The sequence below is a fragment of the Streptopelia decaocto genome (assembly GCF_964273445.1).
Source record: "Streptopelia decaocto genome assembly, chromosome: 3".
NCBI lineage: Eukaryota > Metazoa > Chordata > Aves > Columbiformes > Columbidae > Streptopelia > Streptopelia decaocto.
In genome coordinates, this window is record NC_138656.1 from 65,283,528 (window position 1) to 65,309,372 (window position 25,845).

Consider the following 25,845-nt stretch of genomic DNA (forward strand, 5'->3'; position numbering starts at 1 on the left):
GTTGTTTCATGCAAAAATTGAGTGAAATGATGAAATACTTCTTTTTCAAAAAGAAGGAATAATAAGCCAAATTATTCACTGCTCCTGTGTTTTCTGAACGATAGCATACATTCCACTTTGTTTCTTCAAACTATTGTCTCAGAAGAGCGTTTAAGATGCTGTCTTGTGTGGAACTTGGAGACAACATTACCTTAAACAGCATATTCCCTCAGCCAGCATGGGTGTGAGTAAAAGAAGAAAAATTACATTTGCTATTATAGCCTCTCTTTTTACACTTTTCTTTCAGCCCCATTGTGCTGTGGTTCCTGTTCTGGAAGTGTGGGGCTGGATTCCCCTTCTCCCCCGGGTATGCATTCACACCTGGGCTAAGTGGCTGTAAAGTGCTTCTATTGTCAATTGGTTGTTTAACATTCGAAGTGCATGTGCTTATGCTGTAACCGACTATACAGCGATGGAATAGCAAATTTTGAGAAACAATTGTTTTAATGGTGATTATTGCATTGTAAGATAAGTGGGAATAGCCCACAGCATCACAAACTCCAGGGGAAACATTATTTCAGCAATCCCCGTGAAATGTTGTATAATTAAAATGTCTGCTGCCCTTGAACATTCAAATGTGGCTCCAGACTAGGAATTACAAGCTCTGGAGGTTCAGTTCCCTTTCAATTACATTTTAGCACCTCTGAAAGATTATATAATTTTAAAAATTAGGATGCCTGCACTTAGCGACCCATGTTGGGATTCATCTCCCCTGGTTGTAGACACTGAAGATCATTGAAGCAGCTGTCCAGGCTCCTCAAGTGTCAACGCTGGTCTTGTTGGGTTTAACTTTTCTATGGACAAAGAGGAGGAGATCCTCTGGGTTTGGGAACACCAGATGTTGTAGACAGTGGTGGCAAACAGAAACTTCTAGGGCTCAGTCCATCTGAACTATCTTAAACCTCTGCCTTAAAGGAGGTGGCCTTGGAACTGCTAGTCTGATGACCAGCTCAGTTGTTAGTGTTTATGCCTTCAAAACCTTCAGTCTAGGCAGATGGTCAAATTATTTATTTGTGTAAAATGTCACTGCCCTGTAAAAAATCAACAGAGCTCTGCCAAATTATACAGTGGAAGATTTGTTCCTTTAGGTACGTAAGAGGTCTGACCACCTGGAATTCAGCAAGATTTGCAAGTGATCTGTGTGTCTTAAAATGAGATCACTGCTATTGGCTTGTCTTAGAAGATAACTTATCTGTGTCCTTTTCACTTTTTGAAAAATTATGACAATGCCCTCTTGCAAACCTGTCAAGAGGTTCATTATGAAAAATGAACCGATATTTGTACAGTTTTTGAAAGGTGTGTTTTTGCTATTGGTTCTTATCGTTATAATGTTAAGGTGAATACAGTCACTGAAGGGACTGTTGTGCAGAATAGCTCCAGTTGCTCTGAGCTATCCAAGCTCACTATCATAGAAACACTCCTTACTAATGTTCCACTTCCTTAAAGACACTATATAGTATGCCTCTCTATAGCTTTTCTAGAGCATGAGCACCTCTTCTGCCTGACTTCCTGAGTCTCCCGTATATGCACACATGGAGGTACAAAAGATAAATTGCTTTACATCCTATCTGACGCTTATCATTCTTGACACTGTCGGGGATCTCAGGACAACTCCCTCACCCTTTCCTGCTTTTGGCTACTGGCCCTAGAGGTGGAAGAGTGTCGGCACCTGGAAGCCTATAAACCAGTTCAGAAAGACCAAGGCCTAAAGAAGACTTCATGGCTTTCTATCTCCTGCTTTGGACATGAACAATGTGTAATGCAAAGCCAAACCCACCCTGTGACAGCTGTTCTCTGTCAGACAACTATGTGACTTCAGCTGAACGTCAGAGATGGCCCTGCCTCAACAGCACCTTGAAAAATGTACTGTACCCACTGGAGGCAGGCACATTGAAGCCTATGCTTCAAGTCCATCTTATGGTTGGGAACTGGTCATAACAACACATTTACTTCATTCGTACTGGGTACTGGGAAGCTGGAGCAGATGTTACCCTCCTCTTCATTCTTGACACCAGCCCAACATCTGAACTAGTGAGGAGGCTGTTAATAACTTCTTTTGCCACCAGCCTTTCTGTTTAACTTGCCAAGGCCTGCTTCAGGTGATCACAAGCACTGTATCTTCCCCTTTTCTTTCTCTGGGAAACCTGCAGCACCCAGCTTTACCTTGACAAGTTTAATCCTTCTTCCCTGCTGTGACACTGAATCCAGCAACTCTGTAAGACATCACAATCAGTGATGGAAGTACCCAACAAGTCAACAAGTTCCTGCTCAGCACCTTACACCCAACTCTCTCAGTTACACAGCTTGCTTTTATTTATAATATTTCTTCAGTAAAGATCTAAACTTGCATACAGAAAATGCTCACTCAAGTTTGAAAAGTCAGATGTGGCTATGGAACTAAAATGAAAGAATAAACAACACAGATAAAAGCTAGAAACTATCTAGACATTTTCTTTAAGGTAGGGGACAAGAAAGTAGAAGGGAGCTGCTAGTTTAAAAAGTGAGGACTAATACCTTACATGCATTATTTCTGAGTATCAGACATACTACCCTAGGAAAGCATTATGGCTGGCTTGGATAAGCCCCAGGCCTTGTTGCTTGCAGAACCTAACCAGTGCAAGGAGGACACTGGAGCCAAGTCTTGTGATCCATTTTTTACCTCATCTCTGTTGGAACTGGCACATTCTACTTCACCACAAACTGATGGTATATAATGTAATTTAAATGAGAAAAAAAAAAAAAAATCAGTATCACCAACTTTTGTTGGGATAGAAAATTATGCTATAGTATGTACACGCATAGACAAATGCCTGCTGTTCAATGTGTTCCTAGAATACAATGTATTTTTTCTGCAAATAAATTGGCTAGAGTGTAGATGTGTTTCTGCATCTTTATTCATCTCTATTTGTTGTAAATATAGCCTTTTCTATCCTCAAAACTGAGTCCACTGGAAAGTAACTACTGTCAGCATTAATTCTCAAGTATCTCGTCTTCAGCCCCAGAACAGTGTTAGCGTTCATCTCTGCTACGGTCACACTGCACAGTGAACATTTTAGATGCTTTACAGTCAGGATCATTTTAGAATACAATAAAAGTTACAAATTCCACCAGAACAATGCTTGTCTTTTTCCCTGTAATACACGATGATTGTCACTACATTTTGGAGGGGGAGGGAGTGTGGGATTTTGTTTGTTTGTTTGCTTATTTTCCATATTTTTGGGGCAGACCTGAGAAAGGAAAAGAAGTCCAAACTGTAGCTCTGAGTACTTTTTGCAGCCTGACACAGATAGTTTCATATACATTGGACAGGATAGCGCACTCTACCCGATGCTGTCTAGAAGATTTGTGAGCATGGTGCACACATTACAGAATGCTGTCTCTGCACTGCTTATTTATAATGATAACACACTGATGCTCAAATTACACTGTGTTCTGGCTGCTGCCTTCTATCTTGCCCTTTCCTACAAGCAGCCTAGAGGTAGGACTTTCATACACATTTGTAAAGCGCCTATTGCTGCAAACATTAATAAGAGCTATCACTTAGGAGCAGTTACTTACACTTTGTTTAATCTCTAATGGATTCTTCTAAATATTTACAGTAGAACAGTTGTTAGACCAAATGCTGGAAATTACTGGCAACTTCCCAGCAGCCAAAAAGGAAAAAAGAGGAGAAAAGGAACTCATTCGTTGCATTTTTCTGTGGGGTTGTAGTAAGTCAGGGTCTGCATTCTGTAACTTGGTGGCACTGAGCAAGGATGGTCCAGAGAATTGTGCATACACCAGCCTTGAGTTGTGTTTCAGTCACGAAAATCTGACTGTATTGCTAATCTTGAGGGAAGTGACTGTTTGCTTTGCAGACCCTGAGGTAAATAAAGTGTCTGAAAGGCCAGTGGCTGCTGCAAGAGGTAGAGCAGCCCCAAACTATTTGGGGGTGTCAGCAAAGGGCACGGTGCTCTTTGCCGTTGGTTGCATCATGCCCTGCAATTGGGCAGCTCTTGGCTGTTTCATTTGGAGCCTGAAGTGTTCCCCTGTTGTTGTGGCTCCCCAGCACAGACTGATTGCAGGCACATGAACTATATAGAAGAAAAATAAAGCTAAGCCCATGAGGCTGAAAGAAAGCCTTTGGTGGGCTCCATCTCCACAGTCCCCACCGTTGCCTTGGCTTTGATGTGCAAGATGTGTGTGAAGGAGGTATGGAGCAGGAACGAAAGGATGAGCAGCAGTGGGAGTCTGTGGCTCCTGGGAGGGACCTGTGTGTCATCATCAGCTGTCTGGCAGGTCGCCCACCAGGCCATCCAGCTGTGCCAAACAAGTGGGGCCCTGGACAGGCGGGAGGAGGGGATGGTGGCTGCATTGCTGCTTTACAGCTGACAGAATTGCCAGCACATGGGAGGGGGACCTGAGACAGGAGACACTTGCTTGGCTCGCTCTCTCCTACTGTGGCACAGCAGGCCTGTACTTAAATAAAAAGGCTTGAAAGATTGTTGTCTTGCTTTGGCAAAAATTCCATTAATATGAAAACAAGAGCTTTACCTGAATAAGGATCTGCAAAATTGTCCAGATATAGAAGTTTTCTCTAGTATTTGCTGTTGTAAGGGCCTGTCCTAATTTTGAGACTTGTATGTGTGTGTGTGTGTGTGTGTCTGCATGTGTATGAATGCATGTGTGAGAGAGAGAGAAATCTCACTGCCTAAAACTGTTCTGCCAAGATAAACTTTGGAGCATTTTATAAATTAACTCTGCTCTATGTGTTTATTTTTCTTTGGGAGATTCTAAAAGGAGACTGTTCAACTCATCTTATTAGGGGCAGCATATTTTTTTAAAGGGAAAAATAAGTTCCTACTCTGCACTGGAAAGTATTTGCTATTTTCAGCTAAAAGTATTCTTTCCTTCTGACCTGGCATATTAGATAAGATTTATATTTCTGACCTGACATTAGGTAGTTAAGATTTATTCTTCTATATTAACTTTACTGAGCTTGCAAGCTATTCATTTACAGCATAGGGAATGTATTTATGGCAGAAGCAAAGAAAGTTCACTACAAAGTAGTAAAATATGTTGTTAGGAGTGTCCCATAGACTGATGAAAATTGTGAGTACCCTTGCAGCTGGCTCCCTTCTGGCTCTTTTTTCCTCCTTTGTTATTTCAACTTTAAAACTTGAATTTGAAGTCAGTATCGATGGTGAATAACTTAAAAGAGTCCAGATGATTCTAATATATCCGCATATATATACATACGTATATGCTGTGATTGAGAGGTGCAGGGAAGGGGATAACAAGTGACTTGAATTCTCTTCATGTTCTGCTGGCAATGACCCAGGCATAAGTAACGTTGGACCTTACTCTCCTGCCAGTATAAATCAGGAGGAACTCCACTGAGGTACAAAGCTGGTGTGTGAGTGAGAGCTGAATCAGATCTAGAGCTTTCCTATATCCAAAGGTGTGGGCCCAGGCAATCTGTTAATGTCCAATTGACTTAAAGAGGAGAACCGCAGACTATGATGGAAACCTGGAAGCACTTCAAGCCTCTATAAGACAGAAAGTTGGAAAGTTAAATGCCTTCTATTGAAATCAATGACAAAACCTCCCATTAAATTCAATAGGAACAGAATCAGGCCCTAGAAATGGCTGGAAGCCAAAGAACTGGATGGCTCAAGAAATAGGTAATAGGAGCTGATGACTTTCACCAATAAATCACCAATGCAAACCTGGCTGTGCTTCGTTTAGACTCAAAATTGCTTTCATCTGATGTTTGTTTGAAACTGTACGCATTGTAAAACCTTCAAGAACTGGCAGTTGTGATAGCTGTTTCAGCAAGAGGCCGATGGCTGGATGGGTGTGTTATCTCCTCCGTCCCCACGTCATCGGAGGGAGTCCATCTTAAAGAGAAGCAAGAAGCACTGACCTGCCTATAAAGAGAGCAGTGCTTGGGCTCTGCTGTTAACCAGAGATTTTCTATTTCAGAAGCTGCCAGACTAACTCTGTAAATCCACTTAGACTGAATATACTGGGGGAGGGGGTTATGGCTCCACAGCAAGCCAAGAGGAGGAGTACATATTTCCATTTGTAGACATTATTCAACTGTTGTCACAAGAGAGAATAGAGATGTGCAGAGCTTTGAGGAATTAAATGTGTTGGAGAAAGGGCTCGGCATAGGGAAAGTTAAGACAATCAGCCATTACGACAGCTGGGAATTGCTTATAGAGTGCAGCAAGCAGCGCTGTGTGCCTTGCAGTTCGGCTGATGAATTCTGCTGCCGATCCCTTCTGCAACACTGCATCGCTCTGCAGCTGAGGAGGATGATTTTGTAAATTGTACAAAACTGAGACCAGTTGCCCTGCCATCCATCATGGTACTCCCTGACAAAGGTGTGGGGAAATGCAAAGCATTATAAAGGGGACTTTCCTCTCCTCAAATATTTTGCAAACAGGGAAATTTTTCTGCTGGTCCCTGAAGGGTCCTGTGCTGCTGCTTGGAGAGCAATAGACAAACGGTGAATATTTTCGTGTCTGTGCTTGGTCAAACAGCAATAGCCATGTTTGATGTCAACTGACATATTCAGAATAGTTCACCGCTTTCCAAACTCCACCCTTCGTATTCTTATATTCGATAGACCTCAGGGCTATGTACTCTATTACAGTATACAAACTTTTCAAGCTCCATCCTTACTTCTACCAGGCCATGTCTGACAAATGCTCCAAGGATTCGCATCTTTCTGTATATGCAAAGATTCATAGCTTGTTTTTACAATCTGTCTTTCTAAATCAAAGAAACTATTACTGTTTCATTTCTCTCACCAAGAAAACCAATGCTATCATCAAGTCATCACACCACAGCTCAAAGGCGTCTATTCTCTTTCCACCATTTCTCCTCAATACCCTGGGCTCAGAACCATAAGTTGCAATAGCCTGTGGCTTGGCATCAAAAGGGGAAAGTATGCCAAAGAGGAAGCTTGCTTATGGGTACTCTTAGGGGAATGAGGAAGACATAACACTATGGGAATGTTATTTTGGGGTGACACTAAGGAAGAACAGGAATTGACAGGGTGATAAGAACATTTAAGAAAGTTATTTTAAAAATTCAGTCATACAGCTTACTTAGTTCTGGTGTGTCTGCTCTGGTTCACTGCTTTCACCTGCTAGTTCTTGTTTTCAGTGGGCTTGGGTTGGATCCAGCTGTATTATGGATAGTGAGAAGGACATAGACCATGCCTGTATTACATCAGGCAGGCTGATGGAGTTGATCTAGAGTTCCTCTACCACTTGCCACTTCAGACAATGTAGGATTTTGGGTCTATCCCTGTGCTGACTCATTTAGGTGCTCTAGTTTGGTGTATCTTGTCACTCTGCAAATTACTTCAGTTAGTACTTTGAGAAACAGTGCCCGAGTTCAATACATGTAGAAAGAGAGGGAAGAGGGAAGCTTGACAACCACAACTGAGCAGATGGCAAAATAGGAGAAAGCTCATGAGCACACAGTGCTGGGCAAGGTAAATATGTACAACATGGGCAAAGCAGTAAAATTATCCCTCCCACACTTTTAAGTGGCGAATTGCAGCTGTTCTCTTACAAAAGACTGTCAACCTTTACCAGCACCTTACAAAGAGAGGTGCAGATTGCATTGCTGCTCCTTTTCTTGATGAGTGAGAACAAAAATCCTCCACCAACTATCGTGTTTTTTTAAATAGCCTGTGCTGGCAGAGTTCTGTGAGTCATTTTCTTCCTGACATGAGCTGTAACTAGAAGCAGAATCAATCCCTTAACCTTTACGAGATGTTTATTCTGCCTAAAACAACTCCCACTAAAAACAATGCAGAGACTCTAATTGAAAACCTCATGTTACTTTGGCATGTGCCTTATGATCATGACATTTCTATTCTCTGATAAAAGGCAGGAATATTAACTCTCCTTGCTGTTCCGTCAGCACATGCACAGCCGCAGGGACATACATACGGACACGCACATACGGGCACACACACAGACATCCCCCTAGGAACATCGGTAGTTGTGCTGCTGGGTTGTCATGGGTGAAAGGAAAGATGCTGTTCTGCTAGAACTACTCATTTCTTCTGCCCAGAGCCCAGCCTAAGGAACACTGTTTTCCTCTTCATTGGCTACATAAAATTTCCAGCCTAGTGATACATGTCATGTGAAAAGCCAGAAAGATTTCACCTGTACACAACCAAAAAGGGAAGGAACTATAGATGCATATAACTTTTTTTTTTTTTTGGTAATTTAGGGTTTGGTTTGACCTATATAAACCTGATGATTTTGTTTTCCGTGACCAAACAGACCATAAGAACACTAGGAGAAGAGGTGGAATTTTCAGACAAACCAAAGGGCTTTGTGTGGCTTGAACCAAAACCTGTTCTGCCTGGACTTATCACTATCCTTTTTACCTATATTTTAAGACAACTTCGAAGTTAAAAGACCTTTAATTCTTGCTTGTGTCTATGTGAATTTTTGTCTATGTGTGTGAATGTGTATATACAGATACACATATTGATGTGTAGGGGAGAATGGAGAGAAGACTAAATGTACGAACATTTACCTGATTTTATTTCTTTTTTTATATTTTTGCTATTTATAATTTTATTTTTTATAAAATATCGTAGTATTTTACATTAAAATTATTAATTTTGTCAATATTTTGTGAACAGTGTTGAATACCACCCTGCACTTTTGGTAGGTTTATGGTTTTCTGACACCTTTGTCAAGTTATATATGCTGATGATAAAAAAGGTCTTTTTAGAAGATCATGGCCACAGAGTGTGTGAAGGAGTTTTTCCAGCTCTAGGACTACAACTGTAGGCTTAGGAGGCTTCAGGGTATGAAGTGCATAAGCCAGAGAAGGCTTCTGTGGGAGTCAGGGAGTATGAGATGGAAGATTCTTCTGAATAAGCTCTCTTATATGTAGTACTGCAATTTCTATGTCTGATCTCTTTTGGATAAGATGTGTCCAAGGTCTCTGCTGATTTCCAGATGAAAAACCCAGGCCCTTTTTGGTGCATACAGCAGTAACCATGGTCAGTCAGGGAACCAGAGTGAAAGGCTTGACCAGAAAGTTCCATAGATGAATAACTTATTTTTCAACAAATTATGCAAGGTGTCAGAAAGGATTATGGATTGACTTCCATAATGCTTGGTGGTCTTGTCGTGGTAGTTAAGGTTAGAATCCTCCTTTTTTACATAATCAATGAAGCATAGAAATGCAAGAAAATACTTCTCTTTTGATTATTCTATTTTATCTGGACTCAGGTGTGATTTATACTGAGGAAGAAATGAATGGGTAGCTGGGAAATCATGTGATTTCAGGAAGCGGTGAATAGCAGCCTGTCCTCATCTCGACAGGGTACAGTTTACTGTTTCCTTTGTGGCCAGTCAGACCCTAGCAAATAGGAATAAGAAGACACCCCTCTCAGGTCACTCCCCACACAGTGCTTCTAACCTCCATAAAGCTTGGGAAGGCTTGTGTTCATCAGCCACAGTACATAGAAAAATTGTAAAAGAAAGCTTTTTTGAAATCTCCTCCATGGTTTTCATATCCATGGAGTGACAGAGTCCACTTTGACGTCTAAAACACCACACAACCATAATATATGTCACCACTTGTTACATTAGTTCCTGAAATATACCTAATTCAGAATTATTAACATAACAGCTTACTTGTTCTAAGACATATATTTCACATAAGATGAGGGTCTAAATTGTTATTAGTATTATTTTCAGTGAATTCTTGATGAAAGAATATAGTACCCAATAATGGAAGAGAACAAGTGTCCTCAAATTGTGCTAATTGTATAGCTTGTTATCAGAAATAAAAGATGCCAACAGAAAAAGGACCAGGGGAAATTTGTTTTATATTTACCTGTTCCTCAAAATAACTTTGTTTTTCTCTTAGGAAATAATATGTGACCTAGACAGCCATGTGGATGTCCTCCTGCTGACATTCACTCACAACTGAATCCTACTGATAAATTCTTACACCACTGAAGTTTCCCCTCAATGGGTAGCTGAAATTGCACATTTAAGATGTTTCATTCCTAAAGCCAGGTGCTTGGGCTTAAAAATGCTTGCCCAGGACATGGCACAAGTTATAAAATCTACTCTGTCCTACAGAATTCTACTTTCACTTTTAATACACCCTCAACTCTGAAACTCGTTAATTGCTCAACTCTTCATAAAACATAAACAAAAAAAAAGAATGTGTGACTTCATTTTGGACCACAAAACAGAAGCTGTTTTTTTGCAAAATACCAAATCTTGTAATTTATTTATCTTTCCTGCCTCCAAGATCTTGTCTGCTAGATTTTGTGACATCTGTGGCCATTGTGCCCAGCATGAGGAGGTCTCATCTTAGTTGATTATTTGCAGTTCTGTGTTATACTAAAACTTTCTGGAATCTTCATCCATCTCCATCTATTTGCTAAATGTCTGCTGTTTTCCATGTTAAATAAATATCCTTTGATCCCACTTGGTTCTATTTTGGAGGGGTAATTCTTCACTCGGCAGTGTAACATAAAGTAAAATAAAACCAGCAACTCCTTATTCAGTGGCATAGAAAAAAGTGAAATTAATTATGAACATTCTAGGAAAAGGAAACAAGGTTGTGAAACACTTGCTGACACTGGTGTTTGTAATCTTCATGAAGAAGCAATGCAATAATGCTGGGCAAGTGTGCGTGGGAGGCGTGCTCTGAAGAAACTGGCTGTTTTCCTCTCTCTGACCAGTTGAGCTGTTATGAATAAAAAATGTTGTTGCTAAAGAAACTTGTAATAAATCCTGTTGGGAGTATTACATTTGCTGATAACATATATAAACTTCGTAAACATATTAAAGTGTCAGGTTTTAGTATCTCTGGTTCATGTGGATGATTGTAAATGTTAGTCCAGAAATGCAATGGAAATCTTGTTCCACCAGCTGGCTGCACCTAGGTTTCTAGTTCACACAAGAGCCTTATCTTTCTTCCCCTTGAAACAGAGTCTTACTTTGTAGGGGAGAGGAGGAAAAAGGGCACAAGCTGTAGCTTCCCACCAAAACTCTATCATCAGAGAAGCTGCGCACCAGGTGAGCTATTTGGAGAGAAGTGGATCTATGCTATTCTGAACACCCCTGCTTTGTGTAGCAATGCCCTCCATCGAAGTACAGTTGGCAGCCCTGAGCGAGGCATTTAAGTTGTTTTTGAATAGGTGGGAAGAGTTGGATGCCTTCAAAATGGACCGACAACCACCAGAATGCTGAACACGGGATACTCAGCCTAGTCATGGGGAAATGCTGGGTTCAGAAACGGTCTCAAATCCTAGCTTCCTGGGGAATTTAGGTGTCTGGCACTGCTATCCAGCCCTGCAAACCCATGTATTTTTTAACAAAATAAAGGAAACCTTCACTCTGTTCTTTTGAAACACTCCAAGAAGGGGGCAGCAGCCTTGCTACCCTTAATGTATCCAAAATATTAGCAGCCAAAATATTCATCCAAGAATTGGAAATCTATGTTAAATTAATTCTTCTACTTAGCATCACTCTGTCCAGTGTTGATCTGCACTAATAAACTGACTTTTTATCATTTGAATTTACATGTAATTGCAGGTCATTTGGTTGCACCCATTTCAGTCAGCACAGAAGAGGAAAGAGCTCGGGGGGCCCGGGTACGGGAGCGGGCATGTACATGACTATATTCCAGTGTCAGTAAGCGATTGCCTGCAGAGTCCTGTGCTCTCTATGGCAGAATTTTGTATTGTTATTTTTACTATTTGTTATTATTTGTTTATTGCCTTTTTTACCCAGGATTTTTTTAAAACAAACTCTTAAAATCTGTGCAGAAGAGACCCGAGTTCAGAAGTCTCCAATGCCAGGTGGACACTCAATGTCAATAAGCTGAACTCTCATGTAAGAAAAAACAAAACCTCTGAGAAATGCCCATGTGTCAAGGGTGAGGTGGCAATTAAGCAGGGCTTTGAAGGTGGGGGACTCAGGTATTTAAATCCTGCCCTAGGCACACCTTAGGCACCTAAGTCCTGTTCTTGCATCTGAGCTTTGCTGTGTCTGCCCTTGCACTTTACAGGAAGCCGCAGGAATCACACATCGTTGCTATTTCAACATGCATCAATGAGCTCCTGTTTTATTTTACAGTGCCCCAAAATCTGCATGACCCTGAAGGAAGTATCAAAGGTCTGAAATCCCACCTTAGGAACTTTTGAGTTTAATCATGAAACGTGTCAGGACGTAAAACTGACACACAATAACAAGCTTGAAAGGACAACATTTGTAGCAGCATGCTACCAAAACTCAGTGTAGACCTGTGATTCGGGGTTTTACTTTCATTTAAAAGTATCGCTATATGCATTCCTTATGCTCTTCCCCATATTTACTCTGTTGTGTGGAGCTCAAGGCTGGGGTGTTGCTTGGAGCCCGAGGGGAGCTCAGTGCCGTCACCACAGCCAAAGACGAGATTCCCCTTCATGGCTCTCCCGTTTCAGCTCTGGTCCCCACAGCCGAGTTCTTGTTTAACAGCGCTGGAAGGATATACATTTCATGGCTCCTTTGCTTCAGTGGGTGCTATTTTTGATCACACAGGTAAATACTAACATTCTAAAATGCAGGTTCTATAGCTCATAGTCTATAAATCAAAACAAAAAAAATGTTTATTAATCAGCTACCGTATAACTGTAGTACTATTGTTCCTTCTTTTTAAGTAGTGTTGCTCATTGCACTGCTCACTGCTAACAACAAAAACAGGGTTAAAGTAGTCATTAATAAAAGCTGTTAGATTCTATTATGACAAAACATCATAATCATTCTGCCATCACCAGAAGCTCAGTTATTCAACTATTTATAAAAAAGTTGCAGGTCTTCTTTTTTTTTTTTTTTTGAGAGCCATAACATATTTTGCATTAATAAATATTCCCTGAATATTTTTATCTGCAGCATTGTTCGTGGTAGTAGTAGACAGACAGACTTTTGTGTAGAAATGTACATGGTTTCAGCTGCCTTTTGTCATCTGATAAGATTGCTTTGTTTTGAATTATTTTGGTAAAAAATTGGCAAAGTGATTTTGAGCAGTTCAGACTCCAAAATTAGAAATGAGACAAAAATATTATTTTTTTATTAGCTTTTATATCTCCTCCACCAGGCTTTCGCAACTTTTAATTTAATTCCAAGAGCAAAAGATACTATTTACTATTGGGGAAAAAATTCTTAAGAACCTCCATAGTTTTAACAGCTGAGTTTTCCTAGTAGTCGCTGTCTATAAATGATTGAATAAGAAATGATAGACAGCTTACTAATGTTAGCGATAAACAGCCATGGTCAAGCCAGCACACTAGCTTTGTTAACCAGAAAGCAAAATGAGCATGATAAGCAAGAGATGAAGAATAAGTCTGATTTTTAAATCCTAGCTCAGATTTTATTCGGCATAACTTCCATTATCTTCAGTGAAAAATTCACAGCAAGAAGCAGCAGCAGACCAGGGATTTGAAAAAGTTTGATAGACTAATAACAAAGCTTAAAAGAAGAAATTAATCTCAATTAACTTTATTGACTTCCGATGGCTCAATAGGTGAAAGTAGTAAAATAGCCGTTCTTTTCATATGCGTAAGAAAGAGATTGCCTCCCAAGTAGGCTATATGTCGTAGTTTTGAAAGGTACAGAGCTCTGTTTTTTCCTACATAGGGGTTGTACATATTTGGATCATGCAGTTTTGCAAGTACTCTAGCATAGGAAATCTTCCAAATTCAAAATGTTTCCTGAGGTCCTGCAGAAATAGAGCCCTCTCCAGCTCCAGAGAAGTCCATGGGACTTTCTCCACTGAAAGCAAAGGAGGCAGGTTCAAGTCGTAAAACCATCTCAATAATAATAATAGCAATATTTTATTCTGCCTGCAAAGAGACTTTTTATATATCTGCTGATATACCATCCTACAGCAATAGCTTTGAGAAGTTGTAGTAGTATATGTATTTACAGTTTAACATGAATTTTCTATAGTACAAGAAATGTCTTTTGCAGCTGAAAGAAACACAATTTGAAATTATCACCCTTTCAGATGCCACGTATGAAATGGGAACTGGTCTGTAACATCCTTTAGTCTCTTGGGATAACACGTATTTTTCCACATGCAGCTGGTATACTTCAAGCACAGATCTACATGCACATACAGTTATAAAAAACCCAATGCAAACAGGCTATCCCCTATAATACTTCTGACGCTTTCAGCGAGGGGTAGTGATTTTCTAATATTTAATTATTTAAGACATCACTACAATGAAATACGCTCACAGTTTATGGAAATATGATGAAACAGTTATCCGTCTGCTTTTGTTTCTAATGACTACAATAAGAATTTTGCAGTCTATTTTGAAACAAAGAGGATCTCATCCAAAAATGAGAAATACAGTTGCACTGGAAAAAAGATGCACTTGTCACTAGCAAAGTATGAACTCCAACAATACTAATATGAAAACGTCACAGAAAAAAAAATACCAGTGGCATACAAATACTTTGAAAGAGAACTAACACTGAATAATTTAATCCCACCCAAGGACAGATTCATCTTACTTAATGGTTGTTTGCTTGTTCAACTTTTGCTTTAAATTACTGCACTCAGATACAAAATTATTTCTTCCTTTAAAAAATTGCTAACACCACCTATATTATATATAGACTATGTAGAACTACCACCTGTGCCATGCCAGGCCTAAACATACCTTTAGATATCAGCGGTGAACTACCAAAACTTTGCTTCCAAAATGCAGTGTTCATTTAACTAATAATGTAATTCCTCTTTTCTTGACATTTTACCTCCACGTAAATGACACCCTCCATGAGGGTATAAAAAAGATGAAGACATAACTTTACAAATTTGTGTTTTGTCAGTACTCTCCTGTTTTGCTGTATTTTATACAGCTATGTTTTCAAACGGACTGTTATGCATCTGCTTCATTTTGAATTTGTAAGCAGCTGCACACAAACCAAGCCAGAGAGACAGAGTATTTGCAGGGTGGAGCCCTCTACTCCTGACCGTGACCAGAAGCAGATACTGGAAGACCTGCAGTCCCGTGTCAACAGAGGAACCAACGCAGAAGCAACTGAAGGAACGAACGACACTGGGTGCTGTGAACATGCCATTACAGCAAAACACAGGAGGCAGTTGCTGACATCAGATACTGAGGGGCTACCAATAATATACATCATGGTAGTTCTACATCCCAATTGCAGTTCCACTAGAACCACCATACTGATAGTTCTACTCCTGGATGTAGGAGTTGTACAAACGCAGAATTTTCTGTCACTTTATTTATTCTAACAATTTCCAAATTTAGTCTGTGGCTCACTGGTAGTCCACAGGGTTAAGGCAAATGGTCTGCCGGTCATTCACAGACCCATAGCAAAAAATACTTCATTTCCGTCAGTTAAAAGTTCAATGAGAAAGGTGCACAACTGTCAGCACTAAGTTTTGGGGGCTGGTAGTGGCCTGCAGAGCCAAAATATTTTGGAACTACTGACTTAATCCTACAGTTTTCCTAAGCAAACTGTACTCACTGGTAGATACATAGACCTTCTTATTTATTGGTATGCTAATCTATACTCGGCTGTATATTAATCTCTCTTGTTTGTCCTGAACAAGCAACTTAATTTGTTAATCTTGATTGCTGTCATCAGAATAAAACAAATCTCATTGCTAATTATATGTTTGCTTTTAAACTTTTATTTATCTTGCCTGCTATGCCTAATTATGGACCCAATCCTCTGCACTCCATAGTGGACTTCAGGGTAGTTTTGCCTCTGTATAGCCAAATATGCATTTACTACTGATCATGAGATAGAAATTTAGGAAGCTCAAACTAGAAACTCCAGTAGGAGATTGAAGAGTGAACGGACTATAGACCGTACTTTTCTTCTGCTAAAAATTACTTTGGCCATAGGTACAAAATAAGTAATTCTTTAAGACTGAGTCCTTCTGGTAGGGTAAGTTAATAAAGAAACTTCAATTTATACCAGCTGAGAGTCTGGCCCAGCATATTCTGAATTACTCAGTTCAGGATTTGTTATTCCTTTATCTTAAAATGTGGGACTCTACAATTTAATACATAGAATGAGGGACTCCAATATTAAACAAATCGAAGTAACACTGGCTCACTGACTGCTTGCTGGTGAGTGGTTTGTACTGTATTTAAAAATACATGGGTTAAATAGAAATTTGAAAACACTTCTGTAGCAATGGGTTTAGGGCTTATGCTTAGAGACTGGGCAAAAGAAACAGAAATCCAAAGAAAGCATTCCATATAATAGATACATTTGACAGGTGTCTTTTTAACTGCGCTATCGTTTTTTTTTTCAGGTTCCAGTATTCACTAAGAGCGATTCTTAGTTTATTAAAGCCAAAATGATTGGTGCAAGTGGTGACCATAACCTCTTTTATGATAATTTTCATAGAGACTCTAATTCTTGCTTCACAACCAATAATCACTAGTTATACCAAAGCAAGTTTTACAACCAGCCTGATTTGAAGACCTCAGCCAGTGGACAATGTAGACCATGTCCAGGTGAGTTGTTGTAAAAGTTATTTGTCTTCACTGTCAAAATAACGAGACAGATTTCCATTCTGACTCTGTTTAGACGTAATGCTTCAGCCGCTTATTCTACTGTGAATATAAATTAAGTCTTGCACTTTAACCAGAAAATTTGAGCAAGTACTCAGCACCTTCTCCACGTTGTACGAACCAGCTAATTATTTTCAGCCAACACTTCCCTCTCTGTTTTCCGAAAATAGGACTGCTGAATGGGGGGTCTAAATAAGACCCAACCGGGACGGCGCATACACGGGGAGCGACACTACCTGCACACGGCGCAGCCCCGACACTGGAAAACCGCGGCTGCCCTTGCCCAGCACCAAGACTGGCCGAGGGCAGGAGGGCGACCTGCTTCCTGCCCTAGGACGGGGCAGCGGCCGTGCCGATCCGAGCCGAGTGGAGCCGAGCACCTGCCGCCGGGATTGCCCGCCGCCGCAGAGGACAGCAGAGGTCGCCGCCGGGCCGGCTCTGGTCCGCCGCGGCGCGCACCAGGTGCCGGAGCAAGGACGGGCGGAGGTGGCCCGCTCCCCGACCCTCGCGCCACGAGGGAATCCTGCCCCTCTACCCCTGCTGTGCCCCCGACCCAGGGCTGAACCCCTCCACCCGTCTCCGTCGGGGTGCCCCGACAGTAGTGGGCAGCCGCAGCTTGTGGGCCCGCGGCTGCCAGGGGTTAAAGGAGTGGGTGGGAAGTGATGGAGGCTGTGGAGATCTCCCTTGCCAAGGATAATAAATCGGATGCCCTGACATGTTTTACTTAGCCCTCAGTGCTCTCTCGCTGCGCGGCCGTGGGGATGGGAGGGCTGGAGCCCCGGTCTCTCTGGTCCTCGGCTTTAGGGGCACTTTAGGTGAATCAAACATTGTGTGCAGGAGGCAAACCATACAAAGGAGGCTTTCAAGGGCTAGCCATGCCAAGCAGGGCAAGAGAGAGTGTGCTGAGCAAAAAGAAAAAAAAATAATAGTAGCCCCCCGCCCCCTCCCTGGGAAAGTAATTTCGTTACTTCTCGCTGATTAAATGCAGGCTGCCGTGGTTTATGACATTTCCTCGGTAACTGCAGCTGTCAGGGAAAGAGGACAGGCATTGGCAGCCCCTCCGCGATAGGTGCGTAGAAAATGCCTCCCCTCTGCAGAGAGGGCGACGGGTCCGATGCAGGCGGGGTGGCGAGGAGGGACCGCGGGCACGTCCCGGTGCCACCCGCTGCCATATCCCGCCACCGTCGGCGACTCCTTTCAGCGCCCCGGCGGGGCTCTGTTCGGCGACCCTGCCGGGGGAGTCACCGCGGACTCGGGTCCTCGGAACTGCCCGGTGCTGCCGGCCACGCCGGAGCTCCACGCCGGAGCCCAGAGCCGGTCTGCGCGTTGCAGCGCCCGGCGACCTGGACAGCGCCTTCCCGAGGGGCGACCCGCTTCTGCCTCACTTTGCTTCCTGTCTCCATGCTGGGGAGGTCTCCTCGCCTCTGGTCTCCCACATCACCTCCTCTGGACGGCAGCGCCCAAGGAGCTGCTGCCATCATCCCCGGGTACTGTCCCTCGCCCCCCCGTTTGTCAGAATGCCCTGACCCTCCCGGTTCCCTCCTGCCTCCACCCCAGATCCAGGCTACATCGGTCAGGCGCTGGCCAAGTCAGAAGGGACGAACGCCATTTCATGAGATTAAAAAACAAAATACAAAACAACCAACCAGACAACATTAACAAAAGCAAGGGCCACAGACCCGGAGCAGTGCCGATGGATGATCCAGGAGCTCCCCGGACGGTGCCACCGAGATGACTGGTGCCGAGTGGAGGCTGGAAGTCAGCGGGCTAGGCAGCACCGCGGCACCCCAGCCCCTCACTCCGCATCGGCGGGTACCAGGCTTAACTACAGCGATAATCTGTACTGCTGGTTCTTGGGGTGAGGTATTCTCTTTCCGTCCTCCCCCAGGGCGCTAAATGGTGACCTGGGTAGAGAAAGGCGCTTAGGGAGTCAAGGCATAAAAAGTTACCTGTCCCGTCATCGCGCTTTTCCTTTAGGAAATTGAAAGAGTTAAGAAAGAACGTTCCCCTTTACCAGACATTAAAATATAACGGAGCAGACGCAGGTCTTCCCGCAGCCAGGTCTGCTCATCCCGGTGAGGTGAGAGAAGAGCAGAAAGAGATCAAAAGTCGCCTTCATCCCTCCAACTCAGTGAAACTGCCTGCAGATCCGCTCGGCCGCGCTGCGGACGCGGGACTTGCTTCCCAGCGCACTCACAAAGGCACCGGAGGCACAAGAACCCCCCAGACAGGTGAACAGCACAACGAGAGGAAGTAGAAGTTATCAAAGTATAAATCTCTTCGCACTTACTTCTTCCCTGTCGCCGTACCCTGGAGGCGTGCTGGCTGCCAATGTATTCCATAAAGTTCAAAGTGATAAAAAAACAAGAAATCAGTCGCAATTGCATAGTAACCCTTTGACAGTTCGACTTCTCCTTTTCGTTCTTTTTTTTTTCTTTCCTTTAAAAACAAAAATAAACCGGGATGATAGGCGGCAAGGGATGAACACAGCAGCAGAAATACCTGCACTGAGATCCAAAGCAGGGCTTGGCTGGGTTGATGGCTTTTTTTTCCTTGCTTTTTTTTCTTTTTTTTTTTTTTTCCTTTTTTTTTTTTTTTTTTTTTCTATTACACTTTCCAACAGTCGGCCCCGCTACCTGCCGCAAACCTCAGAGAGGAGTCAGCAGCGGAGAGAAGCCGAGCAGCCGCCGCCGGGGTCCATGCCGGGCCGGCGGCCGGCAGCATGTTGTGGGGGTGCCGGGGTGCGTGCGGCTGTGCGCGCCCGTGTGTGCGCCGGGCGGGCGAGGTGCCGACAGCAACGGTAGATGGATGGCGGTGGGAGAGGACTGTGCGAGGGCGGGAGCGGCGGGGGGGCAGGAGGAGGACCCAGCCCCGCCGCCGCCGCTCCGGAGCAGCCGCGCTCTGCGCCACGGGCACTGCCAGCCGCCGGGCGCAGGTGGGCCGAGCACCCCTGGCTCTCCCTCCCGCCGACCAGGAGCCCCCGGGCTTCATGCGGGAGCTGCTCCGGAGCGGGGCCCCACGGGACAAGCCCTGGGGCGGAGCGGGGCGGGAGGAGGCGAGCTCCAGCGCCCCGGCACAGTGGTGGGAAGCTCCCCGAGCCCGATCGAGCCCCCTCGGGGCATTAGCACCCGAGCATCCTCCAGCGGCGAGATCGGGCGGGGGGCGCCGCTCCGCGCCTGTCCCGCGGCTGCGCTGCCACCCGCGGCGGGGCGGGGCGGGCCGGGGCCGGGACCGAGGCCGGGGCGGGCGGTGGGGCTCTGCAGCCTCGCTGACAGCCCCCGCCCGGAGGTCTCCGCTCGCCTTCCCTCCGCCGCCGACCTTCCCGGGGCCCTCGCGGAGCGGCCGCTGCGCCCCGCGCCCTGGCCTCTCCGTGGGGAGCAGCCCCCCCACTTGCCGGGGGGACGGGGCGGTGTGCTCGGCCCCTTCCCCAGCACAGCACCCCCCATTCCTTGCCTGAATCTGCCCCCTACAGCCCTGCTCAAAATGGAGATAGGGACATGGGAGGGGGGCGAGGGGGTCTCCAGCCTCTCTCTCTCTCCTCGGGATTTTCTTCGATGTTGCCTTTTTACCGTGGGATCGGCATTTTCCGGTGTGGCTTCTCCGGTGGGACAGGGCAGAGCAAAGCCGCGTGTCCCGTCGGGGCCGGGGGCCGCCTCCACGGCCGGCTGGCAGCAGGGGAGGCGCGGGGCTGGGCCGCGGACCGGGGCCGAGCCGAGTCGAGCCGCAGCGCCCGGGGGTCCCGGCAGCTACCGCCGCCGGGACCCTCCCCAGCAGCAAAGGGGCAGCTCTGCTGCACCTAGGGGAGGAACAGCAGCAGGCTGTTTGACAGAAGGATATCGCGTTTCCTTTCTCCGGCAAGCGTTACTTTTTGGGGGGGAAGGGGAGGGCTAGAAAGGAGGAGGTGAGGCTGATTCAGGGGAAAACCGGCGACTTCACTGAACCTTTTCTTCCTTCGCTTCTTATCTCAGTGGCTATCGCTGGGATGAGAGAGAAAGCCGGATAAAACGGCGCTGATCGCATCAGGAACCTCGGTGGTGTGAGGAGCAGCCACTCTATTTGTAACTGTTTTCCTCAGGCTCTCCCCCCGCTGCCCCTCTCAGAACTGTTAAATATCTGTACCATAAAATGTGGGGGATTTAAAGGTCTGTGGGAGGCTCCCTTTGAAAAGGACTCTGGGGAAAGTCTTTCTAATCCAGGATACTTGAGCCGGATGGGGTGGGATTGCCAGAGAGGCATAAAATAAAAAGTCATTCAGCAGACAAGCCGAGGGGCTGCACTGACAACAAGAAAGTGCATTCGCCTCAGTGTTTTGTTTTGTTGGAGACTGAGACTTCTCGTGTGCTAAGTGTATGTGTGGAAATTTCTGAGCAGGGCAGGCGAGTGACATAAATAAACAAGGCTGCAGAGAAAGGACAGGACACACGTGTGAGCCAACCTGCGGCCAGCCAGCCAGCTTGCTTGAGAAGCATTAGCACCAGTGGGCAGAGAAATCATGTCAAAAAATAAACGCTTTGTGAGAAACATAAGGAAAACATTAAACAAACGGGGAGTGCACTCCCTCTCCTTGCCCTGACAAAGCATGGCTGAGAAACTCTGTTTGCTGCCTCTCCGGCTTGTTCCCTTCCATGTGTCCCTGCTACAGCAGGGATGCGTAGGGCAGATGTGTTGGGAGACAGTCCTGACGACCTCATGGGTCACCCAAGAGCCTTGACAAAACCAGCTTGTGGGGTGTGTGCTGACCAAGGGCCAAGCAGAATGGCAGGGTATGCGTGAGCGACCAGCAGTGGTGGGGAGAGGTCGCTTATTTGCTGTGGAAGAGGGACAGAAGCATAGACCAGGGAGAAAACAAAAGCTGTGCCTTCACTCGAAATAGGTTCTGAAATGAGGCAGGGTGAGAGGACTCCAGAGAGCCAGGTTAGTCCCCCAAACCAGGGAAAAAAAACCCAAAACAACAATAGCAAACCAAACCCGTAAACAGTTACTGCTGTTCTGTGATAAAAGGATAAGGTTTATATTGCTGAAATGTGTGGAAGGAGCTTGTTCCAGAGCAAAACCCTGGCGTGCAATTCCCTGTTTATGTCACTCATCCTGATGAGATATTGGTGGCAAAGTTCAGGCTGACATCAGGCCTAGGGAGGCAGAGCCAGAGGCCGGGCTGGGCTGTGCGGGGCTGCACAGCTACCCGTGTCCCTGCGGCCAGTGGCTGCCAGCACCGGGGGGACCAGGCTGGCAAAAAGCCTCCCCTCGCCAGGCTCACGACTTGAGGAGCTGACAGCAGCACACACGGCGGAGGGAGCTGGATGTAGTATTTCCTTGCAACTGAAACCCATTAATCAGAAACAGCTCCCAGGGCGGTTTTGTGCACCTCTCTATTTTGGGGTTTGTTGAAGAGGGTGGGGAGGGGGAGGATGGCTGATGGTCTGTATTGTTGTTGGGAAGTCAAAGATGTCTGAGCCCTCTGTTTTGCTGGACTACATTAAAACCAGCAGCAGGAAACTAAAATCAGCTAGGTGGTTTGTGGTGGGTTTTTTTAGTTAGAAAAAAAAGAAAATAATTAATCAAAGAGAAATACTGTGTGATGGTTTACTATTGCAATTCCTGCCCAGTGACTTCTCTGTGCAACTTTCCATAGCTAGAAAATGTTAATTTCAGTTCTCAGAATAACTAAAAAATAGGGGAAAGAAGGAGATGGGCTCAAGGTGTTCAGATTATTACCAAAATAGGATAATAATATTCAATTAATAGGTGATATTATGCTTGCTTAAAGTGGTACTCTAGCCATAAAAACGAGCCATGTGAACAGGACAGCTGAATGCTAACCCTTTGTCATTCTTCTCTAGACTGGAAATAGTTTGTGTAAGTGAACAAAAGGGTCACTAATTTGCCTTTTCAACTTGGGAAGCACAGTAAAGAAATAAAGGCCTTGCCTTACCTCTGATACATAACTTGAAAATGAAGCATACTATGTCTGAGACAATATCCTTATTTTTTGGGTGCTGCTCAGGGTGTAGGTGGCACAGGTCAGACTTCACCACCAAGGAGGGATCCAAAGCAGCACCCCACAGAGCTGGGTCAATAATGTCCACTGAAGTGACTGGAGCAGTCATCCTGAGAAAAAGTTGCACAACACGACACATCTACTGTATGTTAAACACCAACAATATTCTTGGCATTGCACAGGACCCCAAATCATGAAAGTCTTTGCCCTAGTTTTTGTTTGTGGTTTTTTTGTTTGTTTGTTTGTTTTGTTTTGCTTTGCTTTTTTTCTGTATAAAATAAGAAGGAGGCACAGAATGAGTAAGGCATGCAGAGGCAAAAATTTATAATAAATTACCCAACACACACACACTTATGCATGTGTGTGTCTGTATTGCTACTCTTTTCCTTACTTCCAAATCTGACAGTTGTTACATTTCTCTGTGTTTCCTACCATAACCCATTTGTGCTTTAGTTATGTTCAGTTTAGGTTAATCTCCTGTAACATCATGAGCATTCTCAAAAGCTGTTAGTGTCACAAACAGATTATAATTGCATAGCCTAAGTAAACCAAAAGGAGTGATGACAACTCCTTTACTCACAGTAAGTTGAACCGATGACAATGTGTGTACTTTTAAAAAAATAAACTGGTTCCTAAAGATCTGGTCCCAATATCTTTAATAATATCTTTATGCTTCAGATATTTGAAAGACGTAATGTCCAGACATTAACAAAATGTGCAGTAGGGAACAATCCTACACTGGCAACAAATAGACTAGATGACCTAATAGATTTTTCCCATCTCTGACTTGTGCAATTCTGTCATTGTAATAAAATCCCAGTTTAATCAAAGTCTGCAGGATCAGGCCCTAAATTAGCATGTCGATCTGGACTATTCTTCAGCCTGAGTCAAGTCCAGATCCTGCTGCTGTCATCTTGAACCTACATCAATCCAAGAGAGGTTTGGATCTTGTCTTCTGGATCACAATGGAAGGGAGCTGAATCATTTTATTTTATGTGGAAAAAAAATGGCACGTATTTGCAGGAAAAACACATGGGTAAATTCTGCAGTACAAGCCTTCCAGATGCAGTTCAGTTAAGAAAGTCCAACAGGAAAGCCTCAAAATGAAATTGAGAACTTTTTGGCACAGAGAGAGTTTTAGCAGTTAATATGAGGATGATCAAACCCCACTAAGTCATTGTTTCCCTGTATTTGTCTATCAGTTGGCAGTCTCTTGGACTTGAGATCAGATTGTAAAACCTTTGGGATGCAGACCAACATTTTGTTCTGTGTTTGCAGAATCTCTGCCTAGAGCAACTGTATCTACAAGAAAGAATCTCAGCATTGCCATGGAAGTATCTGTGTATTTTGGGTGTAAATACTCAACCTAGAATAGAAGTGATTAGCATAAATGTTTTTGTAATGTATGCTAAGTTGCAAAAAATAAAATAAAATAAAAAAAAATAATCTTTTCATCTAGGCTAACTTTAACCATACAGAAAGCAATACCAGAATAACTGCATTGGTTTGAATTCACACATCAGTTTGTCCAAGTATACTTCTCCTGTGGTGATAGCCCATAAGGTAGAATATAACAGGGTAAAGACGGAGGATGTGAGTAACCAACAACAAATGTTTCACAGGACTCTGACACATCCATTTGTCTAGGCATTGACTTCACTATGACTTGAGTATTTGGGAGGGCGATTCACAACAACTAAATTTGAAGCTGTTTTCTCACTTTGGCTGTGTTTCCTGTGAATTTCTTTGGTGGTAGTATCACCCTAAGTAGATCACGTGCTTGCCTGAGTGATGTGCTCGTTCCCATTTCTTGGGCTATGCTGGTCCAAACATTAGCAGTTGTACACTGGATTAGGCAAACACTGGGCTGAAAAAAATGAAAACCTGATAAAACAAATGTTTCTTTCCAGCAGATTCAGTTCCCTGATCTGGTTCACCATGAGGAAATGAGAATGAAAAGCCTGATGTAAAATAAGAGTGTCTCAAGTGAAGCACTCTCACTTCTGAAGGTGAAATTACAGATGTAGAGTCCTTTGCAAAAGCAAGGAGTAAAGAAGTAGCCTTTTTCTTAATATGTGTGCTCACACCCCAGCATGGGTGAAGGGCAGATTGCCTCATGTGCATATAGAGGGACAGGCAGGCATGAAGGACAGTGGTGCACAGTGTGGATGGAGTTCCTGTACTGCAGTACCAGCTGTCCGCAACAACCACGTCCCCTTGCCAGTTAGCTCTGAAGAAATTCAGCTCTGGTGACCTGAAGGCATCATAAGAGGTGCTATAGAGCTGATAGTAGCTGGGCTCTGGTGACAGACTGGGTGGTCACTGTCACAACAGGAGGCACAGAATGTGCAAGCGTGGGGTGCTTTGCCCTGTGCTAGTAGGGAAGTGCAGCAGGAATCTGGCTGAGCTACACAAAATGGGTCTTGAGTGTCCTGTCAGCAGAGCGAAACAGCAGCACTGCCCCTCCTAAACAAGCTGTCAAGGTTGGCACAGGAGTAAAAGTTGTTCCACTGGCCATACTTTGTGGCACTTAATTAGAATTATTTTCAAGTGAAGACAACTACATTGTGATTTAAAATGTTGCAACAGATGGTCCTTCACTGCACATTGGTAAATGTGTCCCCGATACTTATTCAATGAGGTATTTCAGTAATATATAATTGTATTAGGCAGATGATGCTGAACAATCAAGAAGCACTTCTGTACTCAAATGCTCTTGTTGCTCATTTCAGGGCGTAAATGAAGGTCCTGAAAGACTGCAAAATGGTAGTCCTGAAGAAGGATGTTCTCTGCTTAACCATGGTGCAGAGACAAGGTCTTCTGCTGAGAACTTTTAAGTACAAGCTGATGTCAGTCCCTGTGCCTGGAGAGTGTGAAGCAGATGCATATGTTGCACTGACATCATCAGAGATGAAATAAGCCCTTGCACTTGTCTGAAGAGACACGTATTCCTCAGTCAGAACCTTATCATTTTTTGTGTACTTTCCAGCATATTTCTAACCACTATTTATGACTGGAAAGAACCCTTCTGCATTTTGATTCAGGACTGGGTTCTTTGTCATATGAGGCTCACGATTGATATTGGAACAATGATTATTTAGTGATCTGGAGCTTCTGCTAAGCTAGTATCAGTTTCTTCTTAACTGAACAAGCTACAAGCCAGGCATCAAACAGCTACAACTTGAAAGCTGAGACATAAACGGTGACATCTTCA

The 25,845-nt window shown here is 44.0% G+C and overlaps 1 protein-coding gene across 2 annotated transcripts in view; it reads right to left on the reverse strand.

Annotated features, from left to right (window-relative positions):
• RSPO3 (R-spondin 3) overlaps positions 1 to 19,815 on the reverse strand; it is a 64,320-nt gene extending 44,505 nt beyond the window's left edge. The window contains exon 1 of one of the 2 annotated variants that reach the window (XM_082047180.1): positions 18,922 to 19,815. In XM_082047180.1, the coding sequence (XP_081903306.1) occupies positions 18,922 to 19,020 (99 nt within the window). In that variant the 5' untranslated portion in view covers positions 19,021 to 19,815. The remainder of the gene's footprint in view (positions 1 to 18,921) is intronic. The other variant, XM_082047181.1, reaches the window with a different exon arrangement.
• Between the last annotated feature and the right edge of the window lie 6,030 nt (positions 19,816 to 25,845).